Source organism: Rhinopithecus roxellana, chromosome 14, assembly GCF_007565055.1.
Source record: "Rhinopithecus roxellana isolate Shanxi Qingling chromosome 14, ASM756505v1, whole genome shotgun sequence".
Classification (NCBI taxonomy): domain Eukaryota; kingdom Metazoa; phylum Chordata; class Mammalia; order Primates; family Cercopithecidae; genus Rhinopithecus; species Rhinopithecus roxellana.
Genome location: NC_044562.1, coordinates 4,962,546 through 4,984,260, shown reverse-complemented (window position 1 = coordinate 4,984,260; position 21,715 = coordinate 4,962,546). Strand labels below are relative to the sequence as shown.

The 21,715-nt window shown below is 35.6% G+C and overlaps 1 protein-coding gene across 1 annotated transcript in view; it reads right to left on the bottom strand.

The window, feature by feature from the left end:
• LRP1B (LDL receptor related protein 1B) overlaps positions 1 to 21,715 on the bottom strand; it is a 2,016,348-nt gene that overhangs the window by 1,068,139 nt on the left and 926,494 nt on the right. The window contains exons 4-5 of the mRNA XM_030916410.1: positions 17,792 to 17,911; positions 10,252 to 10,380 (exon numbers count right to left, since the gene is read on the bottom strand). Coding sequence (XP_030772270.1) covers positions 10,252 to 10,380; positions 17,792 to 17,911 — 249 coding nt within the window. The remainder of the gene's footprint in view (positions 1 to 10,251; positions 10,381 to 17,791; positions 17,912 to 21,715) is intronic.

Sequence of the window (21,715 nt, the reverse complement as noted above, 5' to 3'; positions counted from 1 at the left end):
AAGTCAAGGGTTATTTGGAAATTTTAGATGTGGGTGATGGGGAGAAAAGGTATCATTAAAATAAACAGTAAGGGAAGAAAGTAGAATCAGTTTTTAGAAAAGATGATGAGTTCAGTATTGGCACATTAGTCCAATGGCTAAAGCTGTGTTTTTTATCTTGTTTTGTTTTGTGTTCTATATATATATATATATATATATATACATACACACACACACACACACACACACACACACAGAGAGAGAGAGAGAGAGAGAGAGAGAGAGAGAGGATCTCACTGCGTTGCCCAGGCTGGTCTCAAACTCCTGGTCTCAAGCAATCTTCTTTCACTTGGCCTCCCAAAGATCCAGGACTATAGGCATGAACCACTGTGCCAAACCTGTGCTTTTTAATCTTGTCTTTGGCATTGGAAAAACTCACCCAGGTAAACTACTGATGAACCTGAATTAACCATAAATCTTAAAACAATTTAGTCACTTTGCTATTTAGACTTTAGTAGTGAAATACTGGTGCCTTCATTTAGAGAACATTTCAACTTGAAATGTGATAATTGAGAAGCGATGCAATATATTGTTTTTCTGGAAGAAGACCCATTTTATAAGCACAACAAAAGACAATAACATCATCCCCTCCCCAGCACAAACGTATCTTTTCATTTTGCAGATTGGTGGCTCTCACAGTTTCCCTGTTTTGCAGAGAGCTGGTCTAACCAAACCAAGGAGGTATCTCGTCTATTATCTGAAAGTCTTACTTGGCACATGGCAAGTGTTTAATACATGAATGAAACGTGGAGGACTGTTTGAATATGAACTCCCCAATGTTTTTTAAAGAGACTTTACTGAATTAATACATTGTAAAATAATAATGTATTTCAGTAAACACAATAAAATAAATAATGCAGTTATTTTAATGAGAAAAAATAATGAAAGAAATGTAATTGATAACCATTGAAAGTTTGTAAGTAAATCTCAAAATTTCAGAATATAATTCATTCAAATTTTAGGTTATTACGTGAATATTAGAACTAGCAGACCGTCTAGTGAGGGTCAGTTTACATTAGTTACTGAGAAGTGGCGAATGGCAGTTTTAAAATCTCCTAGTCACCTATCTAATTGTAGCCAGTGGAAAATACTTTAGCTACAGAAAAATATTTTCTCTACTCAGACTTCTTTCTCTACGTTATAGATTAGTAACTTTTGAGTTCAAAATGTAATAGGTATTGACTCATTTGAAAATTGCTTCTAAGTAACTCCTATTTGTAAAGTAAGTTCAGTTTGAAAACATGAGTCCGTAAAAGAGCCACATTTAATATGGCCCCTGAAAGGGAAACACTGCCTCAGTATTTGACTATTTATTATCCATTCAACAAATATTTATTGAGCCTGGCTAGCTTCTGCCAGGGTGTAGATGCCAGCAATACAACAGTGAACAAAACTAACAAAATCTTTGCTTTTACAGAGCTTACATTTTAGTACACAAAAAAAGACAATAAGCAAGTAGACAAACACTAATATTATTTGGCAGTAATACATTCTATGAAAGTGAGTAAAGTATAGGAGTGATGGGGATGAGAGCTGATCCTTAGAGAGGGTAATCTAATTCAGAATATATTTACAAGTTAGAAACAAAGGGTTTGAGAAAAAAGAGTGCAGTGAAGGATGAATCCAATATTTTGGCTTAAATAATTAGGTGAATGTTGGAAATCTTACCAAGATGAAAAACTGAAGAAAGAGCATTATTAGGAGAGAAAATCAAAAGTTGATAGAGTTTGATATTTCTGTTAAATATCCAAATGGAGATATTGAATATATAATCGGATCTGTGAGTCTGGAGTTCAAGAGTCATCATAACTGGTGATAAAAACTGGGGAGTCTCAGTCTCTTGATATTTTTTAAAGCCATGGCAGAGGATTTTTAAGGCCATGATACAGGATGAAAGGTCCTAGGAAATCAATAAAAAGAAGATGTCTAAAGGACTGAACGCTGAATCATGCCAAAAATATTGGCAAAATGAAGATAATAAAACAAAGTAAACTGAGAAAAAATGCCCAGTAAGGCAAGAGCAAAATTTCAAGATTGTGCTACTTTAAGAGGTAAAGTCTTCAAGGAGACAATTGTCAGTTGTGTGCCTAAGACCAATAGTTAACTAATGAGGCAACAGGAGGTCACTGAAGACCTTGGCAATAGATGTGAGTGATAAGAATAGTGTACGATTCATTGAAGGGGATTCAAGAGCAGAGCAAAGGAAAGTGGAAAAGGAACAACACTCCACTGAGTTTTTCTACGCAGGGAAAAGAACAATGGAGAAGCAGCCGGACAGGGATATAGGTTTAAAGGAAGTTGTTTTGCATCATCTTTGCAACACGCTTGTATGTTGGTGAGAATGACCTAAGAGAAAAGAAAACATCAGTGATTCAAGAAAAAAAGAAGACAATTATATGAGTCAAGTCCTTGAACAGGTGACAGAAGATAGGATCCGTGTACATTTGCAGGATTGACCTTTAATAGGAGAAAAGTCAATTTGTTTTCTAATTTAAATAAGAGTAAGATGGGGTGGTTAGTTCTAGATTCAAATAGACTAGTAGAGTTAATGGAGTTTGGGTGAGAAAATTCTCTTTTAATTGCTTATATTTTCTCAAGGAAATATGAAAAAAGATTGTCACCTTCCAATAAGGAGAAGGGAGGTAGATGTACGAAACTCATCATCTAGTAATGGAAAAAATAAAGGTCATTTAATATATTTCACTGTTGTCTGACAAGGATTTAAATATAAAATTTATAAGTAAGATCACTAATTTCTACTTCGCTATTATAGGGATTAAGTACTCTAAGTACTCAATCATTCTTATGTGCCAAACTTCTAGCTACTTTATCAGCTATGTTCTTTATAACTTGATGTTCTAAACGCCCAAAGAGTACTAAGATATAATTTAATAATTTGGTCAGGATTATATTTCATGCGAGGTATAGACAGCGGCTGTGTGAGTCCTAAAAGAAATACACACGTTTAAAAAAGAAATCAATGCAACAGGTTTTCTTGTCTCAAGACTAAAATGACTTTAGGCAGCCTGATTAGGGGAAATATGCAGAATAGTAGTTATCTCTGTCAAAGGCAATTGTGTTCTCCAGGGGAAGGACTGCCCAAAGGGCATTCTCTAACTGCTTTTATTACCCCAGATTTTTTTCAATCCCTGTTGATTGCAACTGATACAGAGAATGCCTTGAAGACTCTGAAAAATCAATTTTTTTCTTATAAAAATGTCAACATTATTCTGTCTACTCGAATTTTAAAGTTTTTTCCCCCTGAGGATTTCAATAGTGATATACTTTTATATTTTTCCCAAGTAAAGCAACAGAAAAGTATATACCTATGTATAGTCTTGCCTCATCTATTTAACCACTTGTAATTTTTATAAATTTAAATGTGTTTCCTTCCTTTTTATTTTCATTAGAATATCCAATTTTAAGATAGAAAACAAGAGTTAATTGTAGAGGGTGATATAATTTCTCTCACATTCTAAATTGAGGATTTAATCAATAATTTGATAGCTTGTCTACAAAAAATTATAAAAAGCACGATAGAAATTTCTGCCTATCTGTTGTGCCATTTATAAAAGCAAAGTTTATTGACTGTCGCACCCAGAGCCCATAAATACAGCCATGTCATTTTTCATACTCAAACACAGAAGTTCTCAGCTAGATTGCAATAAAAATATGTTATGAAGAAAATGGAAGACATGCTTTTTTTCTCTGATATTTTCTTAGACTAAGAGTAAATGAAAGGTGTCATGACACATAAAACACCATGGTTATGACTCTGCTATCAATCTTGCAACTTTGTTTCTGGAAAAAAGATTAAAAATGTCAAGAAAGGTGCTAGACTGTGAAGATGATATCCCCTAGCATAAAAACATAAACCAAAACCAACATAGAATAATAATGAGGAGATCGTGTACCCCAGCACTGACATACTCATTAACAGTGTTTGGAGAGGGGAAAAAAAGTATATTGTATCATTTGGATAATAAAAATTCCATCAGAAATCCTTGCCCTGTCCTGCCATGAAATGTGATTTCTAACTGAATGATTGGCCAGAAAAGATGTAGAGTAAAAATACTCCATAAAATAGAGAAATAGTTTAATGGCCAGGCTACCCATCCAGGAGGGATTCCAAAGGCAGACTGGGAAGCTCTAGAATTTCTGTAGTACAGAGGCTTATTCAGTATAGTGTGATTGCAGATAGGGAAGCTTGTCCTCCAGCTGTATTTTCGCAGCAAGCACACAGCTCTTACTAGGATTGCATGTTTATTGGAGAGGGGAGAGGTCCTTGGTGGAGAGGACACACTTAGGAAACTACTGTTTAATGACAACACTATACCAAAGCTATAGTTAGCCCTGAGTAACAGGACAAAACTGGTCAAATACTCTATTCTCCTTTGAACCTCTTGCAAACTTCTGACTCTCCTTTACCCTCATTCTGCTTCTTAAATGTTCTAGAAATTTCTAAAGCATCCAGCAAACATTTGTCAAGCACATACTCTGCTTCAGGCATTGAACTCCTTTTTTGCTACTTACTCTTTACCACAGTGTTCCTAATTTCATGCATGCATATGCGACAGTAAAGAACAATAAATCTGTATTACCAGGCTGGTACTGGTGATTAGGCTCACTCCTAGCCAATAGGTCTTATGCGCTATCATGTCATCAAGTGTTATTGGCTGTTATGGCTCAATGAAATAATAACTTATACAGGAATTAGAACTTTTGACTATCTAAAAAATAATTTAAAAAAAATGCTAAATGATGAATCTTCACACATCTGTCATTCTACAAGAAGCCATTCTTAGCCAATAGTATACTGAAACAGATCTTATTTACTAGTCTCATAAGTTGTTTAAATTATTAAGATTTAATATGTTACCCTTCCTAAGAATAGATCTTAATATGAGATGCTTTAATAAAAGGCAAGGGAATAGTCTTTTAATAGCTGAATTTCAGGCATTACTAAGTGTCTGATAAGATGATACTATGTGGCAGAGAATTATTCCCTCACTGTAGGGACACCTGCCCATTCTCCCACACACAGAATCAGCCCTGGCAACAAACCATGGGTAAATTCTCCGCCTCCCCCCGAAAAAATTTAAACTTATGCTAGTAGATGTTAAATCACCCCTAGAGTTTTAAAGTAAGAGCCATAGGAAGTTATATGTCATTTATTTTCTCTCTCTCTTTTCTCTTTAAGAATCATAGCAGAGAAAACAGCAAATGATATGAAAATGTTCCCTCCCTAACACTGTCTAGAAATATGCTTCCATCGATTATACAGGGACTATGATTCCTATTCTTACAACTAAGAGTTTCATTGCCTCAGTAGTCTTCTGTTTGTTTTTTTCTTTTCCCCCTAAATAAATGAACTGCAAATATAAGATGTAATAGAATACTGAAGTTTTTTTTTTTTTTTTTTTTTTTTAGTAGGCTCTCTACTCTCACTGCTCCAATTACTCCATAGCAAAGAGGTACACTCTCCCGGGGCACCATTTGGTGCATTGACTATAGAGAGATGATCATAAAATGAGTGTTCTTTATTTTACTATTGCTTCAGTGCAATCAGTAGAGCCCTAGAGGTTCAGGAGAATGTGTATGCCTTCAGTGAGTGGTTAGGACACTGACTGAAAAGTACAGTCCAATGAGTCTGAATTTATTAGGAGTAAAATTGCCAACAGTTCATAAGTAAACACCATTTACTATTACTTTTACTGTTACAGGTTCTACATGAGCCTGCTTTCAGCCCCAAGTTTTCACATTCAATACATATTTTATATCAAATTCAATAAAATCAATTAAAATAAAGTCACATTTAAAAAATGTTTTTATTTTCATATTTGACAAGTCATTACTACAACTCTGTTTTCAAAAAACATATCAAAATATGCAAGAAGTTTCACTGGGTACCTATACATGGTTATTTTTTATTTTTTTATTTTTATGTTTTTCACATGACAAGTCCTAACGTTTAATTAGAAAAATAGCTAGCTTTTGTGTGGGTGTGGTGGCTCACACCTGTAATCTCAGCACTTTGGTAGGGCATGGCAGGAGGATGGTTAAAGCCAGGAGTTCAAGACCAGCCTGGGCAACATAGAGAGACCCTGTGTGTACAAAAAATTTTAAAATTAGCTGAGCATGGTGGTTGATGCCTATGGTCTCAGCTACTCAAAGGCTGAGGTGGGAAAATGGCATAAGTCCAGAAGTTTGAGACTACAGTGAGCTATGATCATGCCACTGCACGCCAGCCTGAGCAATAGAGTGAGACTACATCTCTTAAAAGAAAATAAATAAATAAATAAGTAAATAAACAAATAAATAAACATTAATTACTAGCTTTTAATGTGTGTTCTATTACAAAGTAACAAATGCTCTCTCATAAAATTTATAGTCTTATATGTCTCCTATATAAAACTATTCAACTGTGCATATTTAAGTTAAAATCACTTTAAAAAATGTGTTTCAGACTTTTCTTTTGGAAATTACTTTTTTGAAGACAAAAAACAGATAGTATCAAGTGTTAAATTGTACTAGATTACCATTGAAAGTCCTCTCAACTCTGAAACAATTTATTCTTTATTTCATTAGTCAGAGTCAATCTTACTAAGTGTAGAAAGGAGAAAATTTGTCTGCATTACATGAATTAATAGGAATGAAAAGGCCTCCTGCCTAATATTAATCTCTTCCCCCATCTGTTGTAGTGTCTAAAATCTCCTCCCTTCAATACCGTTATTTCTTAAAGATGCTCTTAAGGCTTATGAATTTTACTTGGGTTCAGATATTATATTACAAAGGAAGAATAATCAATTAACTTACATTAATTTACCTAATTACTATCTATTGTCTTGAAAATAAGACCCCACTGGTAAGCTCTGGGGTGAACAGTTAGGAAGAGACCATGATATTGTTCTATGTTGCACTAGTGCAGCACCTTTAGAGGTCGCTTCCCAGCCCATTAACTCTGCCTCTCTCTGCCATCTCATAAAGGGCTATTTCTCAGGAATTTTTAATTCATCTATCATCTTGTACTGTCGTTGCAGAACCATCCTCTTGGGTCTAGTTCTAGCTCTCCATTACATCACTTTGGCTTGATATTTTTATAGCATTCTTTCTTTCCAAAACCGGGAGATCTTTTCCACATATCCATTGTCTTGGGATAGGCCATTTGGACCTTCCCTTGTTTTCCACACTGTCCAGCTGCTGAGAGCCCTGGAAGCCTCATTTGTTGTGGAGGGAAAGTTAGGTTCTGGAGTCCAATAGAGTTGAATTACAAGAAAAAGAAGAGTAAAGAGAGGCCAATGTCAGCAGCCAGGCAACTGAAAAAAGGACTGGCAGAGCTTTAAGATGAACCTGGCTTAATTTATAATGTTTTTTTCTAGCACTTGTCAGATATAGCCACATTACTGTGTAATAAAACTACCATAAAAATTTTAAACCTGATTGCATTAACTGGAATTACATATAACTGAAGCCAAAAGTATCCTCTGGTTCACTTGCCATAAACATGAGAAAACTAAAGACAAACAGGCAGTTTTTCTCTTAAAGTGTACAAATACATTGGTTCAAATATCCATGTGACCTTTAGAACACGCCAGTGTTTGTTATAGACTTCTGCTCATGCTAGCAACTCCTTTTCCTTAAATTATAAACCACAGCAACATTCCCATGGTAACTATGTATTTTTCAAATTTTGTAAGCTCACAATGTCATCAAGCTAAAGACCTAGAGGTGAAGAGATTTATGTATTCCATTATTAATTCTAGAGTCATCAAATTTCCTTGATGTAGTAGGACATTATTATGTTCCATCCTTTTCTGGTTGCATTCTATTATTGTAAGATAACCTACCTATGTAGAAAAAGAGGATGTGCTTCCTTTATAGGGTTTATTACATTACGCTCTCCCTGTGTAGCGATATTGTGTGGATCAATAGAAACAGCAAATAACAAGCCTTCCACTTCTTTAGTTCATCAATATTTTAAATCGGAACTCTGGGTGGTGGCAAAAAGGAAAAACATAACCTGACCTAATTTTTCTCAAGGATTGCCTTATTTCAAATAGGGCTTCATAAATCAAGTCGGTAATTCAAAGAAGTAAACTAAAAAAGTAAAAGAGAGTTTTGTTGTTGTTGATATTTTGTAGAGATATATGTTTTCTAAATAATTAACCACACTATCTCTGGGAAATCATTGAAATTATAACATGAGGTTATGTGTAAAGAGAAACAATGGCAGCTTGCTGAGCTAATCCAGTCTTTTGCCCAGTGTGGTTTCAGAAAAGAAATTCCATGCTTAATTTATCAGTTTCTAACAAGGGAGGATGAGGGCACCCATTAATTCATCAATACATCATAATTTGAAAATGCCTGATATGGAACTACATTTGGAGGAAGTTAGAAGAAGCCAGATGGAATATTCTGCATAGTATTTCCTTATATTATTCCCAAGCTAATTCAGTCCATAAAATCATTAGCATTATCTTATTGTGACTAGGGCATCTCAAAGCTATTTAATTAGCCAATCAACAATACTTAACTGATTGCTTACTTACTAAGCTGAAAACTGTGTACAAACTACAGTCTTTATTTGCAGGTTAGCAGTAAAAGGCAGTTTTGAAACATGAAATATAAGCACTTAAGAGTGGAGCACTCATTTTAGTAATTTTAATTAACAAGACAAGTTTTTTTTTTTTTCCTTTTCCGTTTTTCCATCCCGCCCTCCTTTCTTCCTTCTTACCCTTTTTTTTCCATAATTATTTATTGAGTACCTATATGTTCTAGGCAATGATCAGTACTGAGTAAATATCAGAAAACAAATCCAACAAGTTCTGTACTGTCATAATGCTTACATTATTCTGGAGAAATCATGTGATAAACATACATAATGAATTAATTTCAAGTGGTAATGCTATAAAGAAAATAAAACTGGGAAATTATGTAGTGATAGAGTAGGTATGCATAAATAACACTGAAAAATAACATTGTGATGTAGAGGCTACATACCATGAAATAGAATGGACTGGGAAGGTCACTCTGAATATTGACATTTTAGCTGAGACTCAAGTGATAAGGAGGCTACATTAATGTGAATATCACAGGAAAAAGCATTACAGGCAGATAAAAAAGCAACATGGTTGAAGAAGGACAAGGACATAGGTGTGCTGGCATTGATGATAAAACAATAGCAGTGGAAGATCAGACATTGGAAAGGGAAATGATACCAGGCCATTAGGCCCATTAGAGATTCTGTGTGGAGTTTAGGTTTTATTTTCAAGGTGAGTGAAAGTTATTGGGAGATTTGAAGCAAAAGAACAACATGATTTGGTTTATATTTTAGTAGCAAATCACTTTATTATGTGAAGAATTAACTTTGGAGGTGAAACAGAAGCTCACAGAACCCAGTTAGGAATCTATTGTAGTAGTCCAGGAGAGAGACAGGTAATTCGAATCAATTAATACATGTCTTTTGAACAGATTTTTGCTAATTAGAAACTTCTTGTAATAGGCTGGGCACTGCGGTTCATGCCTGTAATCCCAGCACTTTGGGAGGCCTTTGTGGGTAGATCGCCTGAGGCCAGGAGTTCGAGATCAGCCTGGCCAACATGGCGAGACCCTGTCTCTACTAAAAATGCAAAAATTAGCTGGACACAGTGGTGTGTGCCTGCAGTCCCAGCCACTTGGGAGGCTGAGGCAGGAGAATAGCTTGAACCTGGGAGGTGGAGGTTGAAGTGAGCTGAGATTGTGCCATTGCACTCTAGCCTGGGTGACAGAGTGAGACTCCATCGAAAGAAAGAAAGAGAAAGAGAGAAAGAAAGAAAGAGAGAGAGAGAGAGACAGAGAGAGGGAGGGAGAGAGAGGGAGAGAGAAGAAGAGAGAGGAAGGGAGGAAGGGAGGAACTAAGGAAGGAAGGGAAGTGAAGAAGGAAGGAAGGAAGGGAAGGGAAGGGTAGGGAAGGGAAGAGGGAGAGAGTGAGGGAGAGTGGAAGGGAGGAAGGAATTTTCTTTTTGGAAGGAGTAATGAAAGGAGTTTTATAATGATTAGTGACAACTGAAAGAATTGTTCTGGATTCCTAACTATAGAGAAGTGTATTAAAATGAAGGAAAATCTCTCTCTTCAAAGTCCATATTTCTGCTGTACCACATCTCTAATGAAAAAGACCTGTAAAAAGGAAACAAGTAATTCTGGAAAGACAAAAAATAAATGGTCATAACTTACCAATTTTAGCTTTGCAAGACCTGTTGTCTGACTGCATTAGGTAGCCTTCCACACAACTGCAAGTGTAGGATCCATGTGTATTTCTGCAGGTCTGGCTGCATGTACCATAAACAGCACATTCATCTTGATCTAAAAGGAAAATTGGCATCATTTCTAAGCAGCTTTATCTTGGGCACTTTTTTGGTTCTCCTTGAATAAAATATTATTTTTGAACTTTGGAAATGAACTATTAATGAAAAGCCAATTCTAATAAATCTTTTCAAAACCACACTAAATAAAAATTAAACTTTTTGTTGCCTTAATATTTACAGAGAGAAAACATCAAACAATATCAAATCATATATTTTAAAAGAAGGTTTATTTGCATTTGTGGTAGGCAGGCTAGAAGTCTTTGGATATTTTTGCAAAGGTACAAAATGCATTACAATTACTATTTGTTGAATATTTCCAGTGTCAATGACACTGACATTTTCACTATTTTAACAAAGAATTAGACTAGTAACGAGGTTTTCAATCAACAGATTAAATAAGAGTTCTGAGCCACACTGTGCAAATCGCACTCACTACTTTAAAGACAGGAAACTATTAAGCACCTATTGAAAATAAAGATTTTGTCTTAATTAAATTTTATTTTAATATCTGTAGTCCCTTCCTCTACTCCTTCATTCTATTTTCTCTATATTCTTCTTTCCTCTGGTATTCAGCTCAAATCTTTATGAACAACAGATACTCAATGATTCTTAACCGACCAAACAAAAAGGCATCCTGTCAGTAGTTATTTAGACAAAGGTATATTCAGTCTGTTTTATGTACCAAGCACTGTACTAATCCCTGCAGAAGACAAAATAAATAAAATATGGTCCCCACCCCTGAGTAAGACAAGTCTAGAGAAATATAATGTATGTATAAATATAATGGATAATGTATGATACTATACATTTCCTTATAATAGGGGTAGACTCTAGTTATGATAAAAACAGGCAAGTCAAACTGCTTAGGATTAAAAGGGGAATGTTAAGTGAAGATTTTATATTAAACACTGTGAAGCATGATCTGGCTTTCCTCAAACTAAGTGGAAAGGGACATATCAGTTCATCAAAACGGTATGTGAATGGTATTGGGATGGCATCATGGGGGTTTCAAAGAAGAAGCATAGGAGTCAAATGAAGCAAGGGTGTATGAAGGAAAGTAGTAGAAGAGACGAAATTGGGAAAGTACTTTGGGAGCCAGAAAATGAAAGTATTTGCATGCTGAACTAAAAGATTGTACATTACACGCTGGCAATGGGAAAGCATTAATTAGATTGGCTATATGGTCGGCTTTGCACTTTAAAACTAAAAACACTCATATGAAATAAAGGTTTTGGTAAATGTGGAGAAAGGATCCTAGAAAACTAGGTATGTGCTAATTTTATCCAAGAATTTGTCTTTTGAAGTTATATTTTGAACTAAGTCAGTGGCAGTGGAAATGAAGAGGGAATGGACTCAAATGTGTAAGAAGCAGAATAGACAACATTTGAAAACTGATTGGATATGACAGAAGTGAAAATTGATCCAATTTTGAAGTAGAGGATATAAGAATTATAGATTTGAATGGCTACCATGGGAGGAGATAATGAGTTTGATTTCACTGTGTTAAATTTGAGATGTCTGTAGGGCAGCCTTGAGTAAACGTGTAATGATAAGCAATTGAGAAATGGAACTGTTAATACAGGGTGAGATCTGTCCTGGAGTATTTGGAAGTCAATAGCGTATAGAAAATAGATTTTAAAAATACGAAAGGGCGATTTCCCACAGAGGAAGAGGAGACGAGAAAACCTTGGCTAGTGCAAAATACTGTAGGACACCAAAGTGGAAAGGGCAGTGAAAAGTGCAGAAACGGGAATCAGAGAGGGATGCAGTGGCTCAGGCCTGTATTCTTCGCACTTTGGTAGGCCAAGGTGGGCAGATTACTTGAGACCAGAAGTTTGAGACCAGCATGGCCAACATGGCGAAGTCCTTTCTCTACTAAAAATACAAAAATTGGTCAGGGGTGGTGGTGTACACCTGTTGTTCCAGCTACTCAGACAGCTGAGGCATGAGAATCGCTTGAACCTGGGAGGTGGAGGTTGCAGTGAGCCGAGATTGCACCACTGCACTACAATCTGGGTGACAAGGCTCTGTGTCAAAATAAAATAGTGATAATAATACTGAAAGAAAGAAAGAAAAGTCCTACAGTCTCCTGTGAAGGAAAATTTATGACTACTGTAAGAAAAAAATTAAGAAATGAGAGCTTTTCAGGAATATCAGAATGTTCAAAAGGGTTATATGCAATGCATAAATTCAATAAGATCAAGATTAAAATTCCCATTTAGATTCAATAATTAGGACATTATTGTCATGATGTTGATGTAATGTAGGGAAAGAAGGGGACATAGTCACAAATGGGAGACTGATCTTAACTGGAACTTGCTTTTTACTGAGTCCTTAAATGGGATAAGAAATACAAACTTAGACCTATTAACAGACTATTGTCTTCACAACTTGGGAATGATGACTGAAGATAACTCGGGACTCCTGTAAATAATTTTGGAGAAAGGGGATGAGAAAAAAAAAAAAAAAAAAAACAGAAAAAGGAAGAGGAAGGCAAAAGATAACAGGATGGATTGAAGCTGTGGTATTAAGTGGGTAAACTGATACGACATAATTAAAATATATCTTTGACCTCTGTTCACAGTGCTTGGCACAGAGCTCCTAAAACTCTTGGAATTTTTTGAGTCATAGGAGTGTCTTTTGTTATTCATAACGAGCTCCTCCAGAATATACTGGAGCCTATGCTAATGAGGTGACTCAGGGTAGGGCCGCTAGGTAGTCTCAGACTGGGGGCTGGTCATCAAAATACCAAACAGTGGATTAGAGGTGGAAACTTTCAGCCCCACCTCCTGACCTCCAGGGAGAAGAAAGGGGACTGGGAATTGGCCTAAAAACAACTCTTGAACAATGAGGCTTGGAGAGTTTCCATTTTGGTGAAGATATTGAGCCCAGGGAGGATGCGGCACCTAGAGAGGGTATAGAAGCTTCCCTCTCCCACCTTCCAGTTCCTTGCCCATTTGGCTGTTTCATCCTTTGTAATAAACTAACAAACATAAGGAAAATACTTCCTTGAGTTCTCTGAGTTGTTGTAGTGAATCACCGTATCCTAGGAGAGGACTGTGGGAGTGCTCACATTTATAGCTGGCTGGTCAGAGGTATAGGTGAGTCCTGGAACTTGCGCCTGGCACCTGAGTCTTGCAGTACTAGACCCATAACCCATGGGGTTTACACTACCTCTGGATAATATCAGAATTGAGTTGAACTGTTGGATACCCAGCTGTTATTAGAGAATTGGAGAATTTATGTGGAAAAATACCACCCAATTTCGTGTCAGAAGTGATATGACAAAAAAGAAACCTCAACTGGCATGTTAAAAAGTCCCCAGTGGAGAGGTAACATAAGGGTTTCAATATAGGGATGTCTAAAATTACATTTGAAATTATTTGTGTGTTATGATATGAAACTTCTTCCTACTAAGTCTTCAGTAAATCTTACTACATATAAAAATTGTCTTGTTTGCGTGGATTTTATAATTGTGGAAACTCTAGGAAAAGAGCTGACTTTTACTTCTGGGTTGAGGAGTATGGGATGGAGAAAATCCATATATACTCTGAAAATGATACATAAATAGGAAAATGGAGTTTGGAGTCAAGATTATAAAGAATATAGAAGCTCTGGAAAACTGCAGATATGCTGAGAAGCCTCTAACAGTCCTTAGAAAATAAAAGTGAGGGTTTTAAACAGTCTTAACTAGATTTTAAGGGAAAAGAGATATTTACAGTTGCTTTACTAAAATAGGATGAGAAGCCAGATAGCAGTAAATGGAGGAATGAAGTGAAAAAAACATAATTGGGAAAGTAAATGTAGTTGATTGTTAAAGTTAGTGGATAATAAAAGAGGAGGGGACGGGAATGATGGCTACAGGAAGAGATAGGATAAAGTGGATATTTGTTGTATTTCTATTTTTGTTTTTGTTTTCTTTCAGAATAGAAGACATGTGAGAATATTTATTGACTACAGTGTTAGCCAGTGGAAATGTAGTGTTTAAAGATGTATAAGAAAGAGGTGGAAATTGATGGACCAATGGACCGAGTTGAGACAAAAGTTTGGGTGAGTGGGACTTTAAATATGTATGAAAAAAGACTAGAAGAAGTAAAGCTCTTCTGAAATGAGAGCAAAACAAGCATGGATGGGTACACAAGTAAATAGAAGAGAGAGAGTATTTTGAAGAATACAAGATGGCACCCAGAAAATAAAGCCAGTGACTAAGCAAAAGAGAATAGATTAAGAAAACGTATTTTGAGAGAATAAAGAAGAAATTGAAAGGAAGGGTCAAGGGCACTGTAGCAGATGCTGTCTGCTCAAATCCCTCAGATGGTTCAGTGTGATTCTACAAAGGGTCAAGGGCACTGTAGCAGATGCTGTCTGCTCAAATCCCTCAGATTGTTCAGTGTGATTCTACAAAGGGTCAAGGGCACTGTAGCAGATGCTGTCTGCTCAAATCCCTCAGATGGTTCAGTGTGATTCTACAAAGGGTCAAGGGCACTGTAGCAGATGCTGTCTGCTCAAATCCCTCAGATGGTTCAGTGTGATTCTACAAAGGGTCAAGGGCACTGTAGCAGATGCTGTCTGCTCAAATCCCTCAGATGGTTCAGTGTGATTCTACAAAGGGTCAAGGGCACTGTAGCAGATGCTGTCTGCTCAAATCCCTCAGATTGTTCAGTGTGATTCTACAAAGGGTCAAGGGCACTGTAGCAGATGCTGTCTGCTCAAATCCCTCAGATTGTTCAGTGTGATTCTACAATCATAGGGATCTTTATCTGTGCCTGAGCATACTTCCAAACCCTTCCTCCTCTCCCACCAGAAGCTCTGCCAGGACTCAAGGCCAGTTAAGTTTCTAGGAGGGTAATGCCACATCCAACACAAAAACAAACAGATTTGCTCTTCAGAAATTGGTGTATAAATGCCTGAGTTCCCTTGTCTCTCATGCTAGAGAGTTGTGCCACATACTTAAGCTTCAGTCACCCTTTGTTGTAGCTAATTTAATTGCTCCAACTATGGGGTTTCCTTTCTCCCGTATCCTCTCCCCCTCACCACCACCCCAAATTAAAAAAAAAGAAAAGAAAAGGAAAGAAAAGAAAAAGAGAAAGTTACAATGGCAAATAAAGGAAAACATTCATGTGAATCCTTGTTTCAGAGTTGACTTCTGGGAATATCCAAGCTAAGAAAAGAGTTTACTATGAGAAAGCACAAAGATTGCTGAGTAGCATAAGGCCATTTAAATTGTGAAACTATGCATTTGTACGGCATTCACAAACTCAGGTTTCTTCAGATTCATGTAATAGCCAGTAATCATGGATGTTCATTTGAAGTAAATGCTTTTGGCGATAGAAAAAATACAATGTTTGGAGCTAAGTCTACAGCAATACTGAATGAAATTAAGGCTTGCATTTGGTAAAGTCTGTCCCTGATGGCAGTAATAATTCTTATCTATTTTCACAGATTTTTCACCTTTAATATTAGACGTTTCTATTTCAGTTTTTCTGATATGATTATGCTCTCCAGGAGAGCAATATGCTCATTTATCTCTTCTTTCTACTTAACCAGAATGCACTGAGGTGGAACTCCACAACATTGACCACAGAGGAACAGGCATACCATCACTTGTAATGCTGCCTTCTTTTCTCCTTTAAAGACAGAGAGCTACCTGGAAATACAGTTTTGAGAAAGCCTAATGATGCTCAGACTTGGCTCTCAAGGAGTACAGAGAAAGTACAAAGAGCTCCTCTCCCACTGTGACTTCTAAAATGATTGCTGTGCAATTCTTCACTAATGTTCCACAGAAGAAATTCATTATGGTTGTGGTTGTTTTTATGTGCTTAATTAAACACATAAAAGCAATTAATTAACCACACTCAGGAATCTATATATTTAACTCATCTCCACCCTTGCAAAAGGAACTGCAGATCTTCATTACTATAGGAGTCAGGTGTAGTAAATGAGTGAGAAGAATAGGTGCACAATAGGTATCTAAGTCAAATGTGTATGAATGGCAAGAGCTGTATGGAAGTGGAAAGAGCATGAATGTTCAAAGGCATCATTCATGTCTGGCACCATTTTTATCTGTCTGACTTCTGTGATTACGAGGCATCTAGCATTTCCCTTATTTTCCAGAACATCTGAACTTTCATGTGCAATTTTCAGATTTTTAAATATTGTTTTAAAATGACATGATGACATGAGCCAAATGAATATGCGAGTTTGGCCTCCCTGTGGTCAGGTTATGCAGTCTCTGAGTCTGATAAACCCTTGATAATAAATGTTTTTATAACATTGGTATTATGCATAAGGCAAACAACAAACTAAAATCCAATTCCCAAATGTACCTGAAAAGCCAATGAGCCTCTTCACGATAAGACTAAGTGGGCTCTGCAGACTTGAGTTTCAGTCCCAATTCTTTTACTAAGAGGATGTGTGGACTTAAGTCAATTAACTATCGGAATCTCATTTTTGTCATTAAGATTTTAAACAATTCTCTCTAAGAATTCTTCCAAATTTAAGATTCTAAGGTAAAAGTGATAATATTAGAGCAAAGATTTGAAATAATCAGCAAAGCACTAATTTCTTTGGAAAGTATTCTACTTATTAGTGGCTCTGGCAATGCAGCTGTTCTCTGAATACACACACACACACACACACATAGAAGAAAAGAGACAGGCAGAGAGAGAGAGACATATGCTATATTATAGATTAGAAATATTATATGTAGAGATATAGATAGATTATAAGTATCACATAAAGCAATGCATATAACTTTGTGGATATGTTCTATATACATGTTAATATATGTATAATTGGAGTCAACTCCAATTGGAAGGATATGGAGGATAGCCTAATATGGATATCCATATGGAAGGATATCCTAAAATTCTTCAGTATGGAAGGAGGGAGTCATTTTGGATGCTAAACATTTGCTGTAAAGCATTCACAAAAGCAAGAATCCAGACATGGAAAAGAAATCAACATTTATGTTCATTATTACATTATTATTGCTATGGGTAAAATGGCAGCTGCCAGAATAACCAATGCAAAAATTATAAAGAACATTATATGATTAATAATTATTAATTTAACATAGTTAATAACACATGTCTACTAGACTGCAGCTATATAACAGCCATAAAACATATAGGAAGCTAAAATAATTAGATCAATGTGTTATTGGTTAACCCAAACATTTCCCATTGTGGACATTTCTCAAGTTTGAAATTACTCAAAAAAACTGAAATTTGATTGTCATAAACTTATAATAATGTTTATGGTGGGCGGGCAACTTTTAAATCTCAAGAAAGAAAAGTTAACATAAACACTCTGTGGAGCACATGGTATGTGCTCAAAGATGTCTTCTTACATTTCTGTTAACTAAGCCTCTATAAACCACATTTGATGGAGTTATATGTTTTACTTACCTTTACAGTTTCTCCCATCTTCTTTTATTTGGAATCCATCCTCACAGTAACATCTTGTACTATTTCTGACCATTGTACATTTATACTGACAATTCAACTGTTGGCAATTGGATAACAGTTCTGTAGAGGAAAAACAAATATATTCTCTATATTTAACTGTATATGTAAATATTATTTCTATTTCTCAGTGCACAATCCTTACAATATAGTCTTGATTGTTCTCCCAGAAAGTTTATATGATTGGTCTAGAAAAAAAAAAATTCTAAAACATGTTAGTTTACATTTGCTTGAATTACTGTAAATAAAATTTGAGATCAGTCTGTTTGGTCTCCAGCTTTTTAGCTTATTAGTGTGTTCATAGTCACAAAACCTTTCAAATTTTGGTAAATTAAATTATTTCAAGAGGAAAGATGTCAACTCAGTGGTTGATTTTGCCATCTATGCCTTTCCTATCTGACACATCAATTGATTTTCTATCTTTTGAGAGCTTGTTTTGATTTACCAACCCATGTGCAACCTTCATAGCAATCAATGTGAATATAGCTCATCTCAATATTTTATTTTTCATTGGTAGAAAAATGTTAGAGAAATACTGAACATAATATATTTCATTATATCTGAACCATTTTAGAGACAAGACATGATTAAAGCAAAAGTTAGCAAACCTTCAGAGCAAATTAGGATTGAATATGATAAAAGCATGAAATAGAGATGAAGTGACAGGAGCACATTTATTACACAAATAATTTCTAACAGAAATAAGATTCGCTCAACTAGATAAATATTGGATAGAAGCATGACTATCCGAAAATAAGGGTATAAATGGATTGTTACAATACTGTTGTTTTTACCCTTTTCCCCAGGAAGGCAAATAAGGGTTTTGAAGATTAAAGTTAAATGATTCAAAATACATTGATATGTGCCACAAGTTTAGCTGGTGCTACAGATATAAAATCAAATTATATTTAAAAAATAAAAGTCCAATATGTAAAAGAATACCTGAAACATTCCAAACTAAACATTGGGCATTGTATTATACATTTAATTATCTATAGTATTTCCTTAGTTCAATTACTGTTCAGCATTCTCATACAATTATTTCACACATCTTCTCTTTTTAAAACTGCAAACCTCCTTCCTAATATTCTCTCATAAATGATGATCTTGCTTCTTACTTATCTGAGAAAACTGAGACAATCAGAAGAGATTTGCCAACTTGATACTCCATTTCCACCCACATCTGCATATGCTGCTTCTCCTTGGATTTCACAGTTACTTGAACTCATAATCAAAGCTCCCACCCAACATGCTACACAAAACTCCCATCCCCTCTCACCTACTCAAGGATATCACTTCAGCAGTGCTACACTTTATGTAGAGAGAATCAGTTCAAAATTGACTTGAATCTATATACTATTTTAATTCAATATTTATTGAGTACATAGTCAAAGCTAATCACTCTGCTACAGTTCCACAGATGAAAATTCATTACAAAAAATATATTTACAATATGAGTGTGGAAGTGAGTAGAATTATGTGGACAGAATAACAATGTAAAACCGTATTTATAAATCATAGTAGCAAAACACATATGCTAAATAAAAGTACAAGTGGTAGGATTTAGAAAGAGAAAGATTCATCTAGAAGCTGAATATGCAGGAGGATATCTGAGAAAGAGTTGTAGAAGTTGAATTTGAGTTGAGACTTAAAAGTATAAGAGTTCTTATAGACAAAATTAATGAGAATGTAGCCTAGGTAAAGAAGACAATATGAGGAAGTAAATAGAAAGAACTGAAAGCATACAAGAAATAAAGGCAACAATAAGGAACTCTGCATTGCTAACCTATAATGCTTGATGTGGTTAAAAAAAAAAAAGAGAGAGAGAGAGACTGGCATTGTTGTTTGGAGCCAGATCAAGGTTAAGTAATTCATGGATTAAGTAGAATTTTCTGTTTAGGCAACAGGAGACATAGCTGGTTATTGAGGACAGTAGTGATACATTCTGACTTGTATTGTTCAAAAGTACCTAAGAGTAGAGACAAAGATAGTAAAGGAAATAAAGCTATCTAAGTGACTAGGAATGGCAAAATAATAAATGAAGACTATGAATATTTGCCTAGAAAGATGGCCAAAAACTTGGTGAAAGCATAATGACACTAAATGAGTAGTAGTAATAAAATGAATTAAGTACAACAGAAGTACCACATGTTTGGGAAGAAGATATTATTTGTCTTTGATTATACTTAGTTTAAAATATTGGCAACATAGTAGCCAGGGAGAAAGTGAGAATTTGGGTCTATCTTTGAAGAGAAGTCTGTAGTGGAGACATCAGTCTGGAAGTCACAAGCATAAAGTTGGTCACTGAAACCTAAAGAATAAAGAAGTATTCCCTTAAAAAGAATGTTTGGGATACAAACAAAAAACCCAGAGAACTTCTTCATCTGAAAATCAAACAGAAGAGGTATCAGCGATAAGAACCACCACCAAGAAAAACTGTGAAATAATAAAGTACATAGGTGAAGAACCTAGAAAGTCTCACAAAACCTAAGGAAGAAGAGTAGTCTACAGAAGCAAGCAGGGAAATCAATGTTAAATTCACTGAGAAATAAACATGAATGAAGCCAGTAAAGTGCACTAGTCTTCCTAATAGGATCTATTAAGGGTGTTAAAAAGCATTTGAGTGGAGCAGTGAAGACAAAGGTGAATATAATTAGGGGTTGGAACAGAAAGAGGAAACAGGAAAGGTTTCTCACAGAAAATAGATTCGGTTATAGTATAGAAAGAATGAGGGTAGAGATTTGATCTAATTTATTTAGTCTCTACCTTAACGCAGGTGTATTCACACAGTGAGTCAAATTTATTATTTTTCCATGTAATCCCTGGAGCCCAGCTGCACTTTTTCACTGTGTCAATCCAAAGTAGAAAATCCAAATACTACGGATCCCATCTTTCTACTCTCTCTACTTGACATATCTGGAAGATGGAGAGTGAACACTGAAAAGAGGGGGGTAGTGATATGGAGAGTTGAGAAATGCAAAATGGGGGAAAAAATGATCTGAAAGACCAGACCTCAAACATGGTTCTGAGGGTTAGGAGGAGATCTGTTAGTTGAAAATAGCAAAATATACAAGATCAAGTTAGCTTTTAGTTTATTAGACTTACCCTGCGTGAGGATTTGTATATATGTAGAGTGATGACAAGGAGATGATTAAATAGTTTATTATATTAGGTGAAATGGTAAATATTGATTCTACTAACAGACCGTGAAGAACCATGAAGAACTAACAATATGAACACTAAAATTTAAAATTTGGCAGACTGTGAAAGCAATACTAATTATTATAGTTATCCATTTGAACTGCTGAGCATTTATGCTTCATTGCATGCAACACTATAATGACTATGAACATAGTTAAAAGCATATCAGAATAATTTTGTTAGAAAACTTATTTGAATACAGCAAAAAAATTTGTACTTGAACCATTAGTCTTCACCCAGTGACTGTAGTGAAGCATAGCCATTGGCTTATGTAACATTATTATTAGTTTGGAAATTAGACTGAAGTAGGAAGACCACTCGTATCTTAGGGAAGCAAATAAGCAAGTGAGAACACAGACATGTAAACATGGTATCTGATCTATATTCCTCAGCATTATCATAAAATAAAGCTATCTTTTTGATTAAAAGAGAGAAGCTGTTACCGGGCGTGGTGGCTCATGCCTATACTCCCAGCACTTTGGGAGGATGAGACAGGTGGATCACAAGGTCAAGAGATGGAGACCATCCTCCCTAACATGGTGAAACCCCATCTCTACTAAAAATACAAAAAAGTTAGCTGGACATGGTGGTGTGCACCTGTAGTCCCAGCTACTCAGGAGGCTGAAGCAGGAGAATCACTTGAACCCAGGAGGCAGAGGTTGCAGT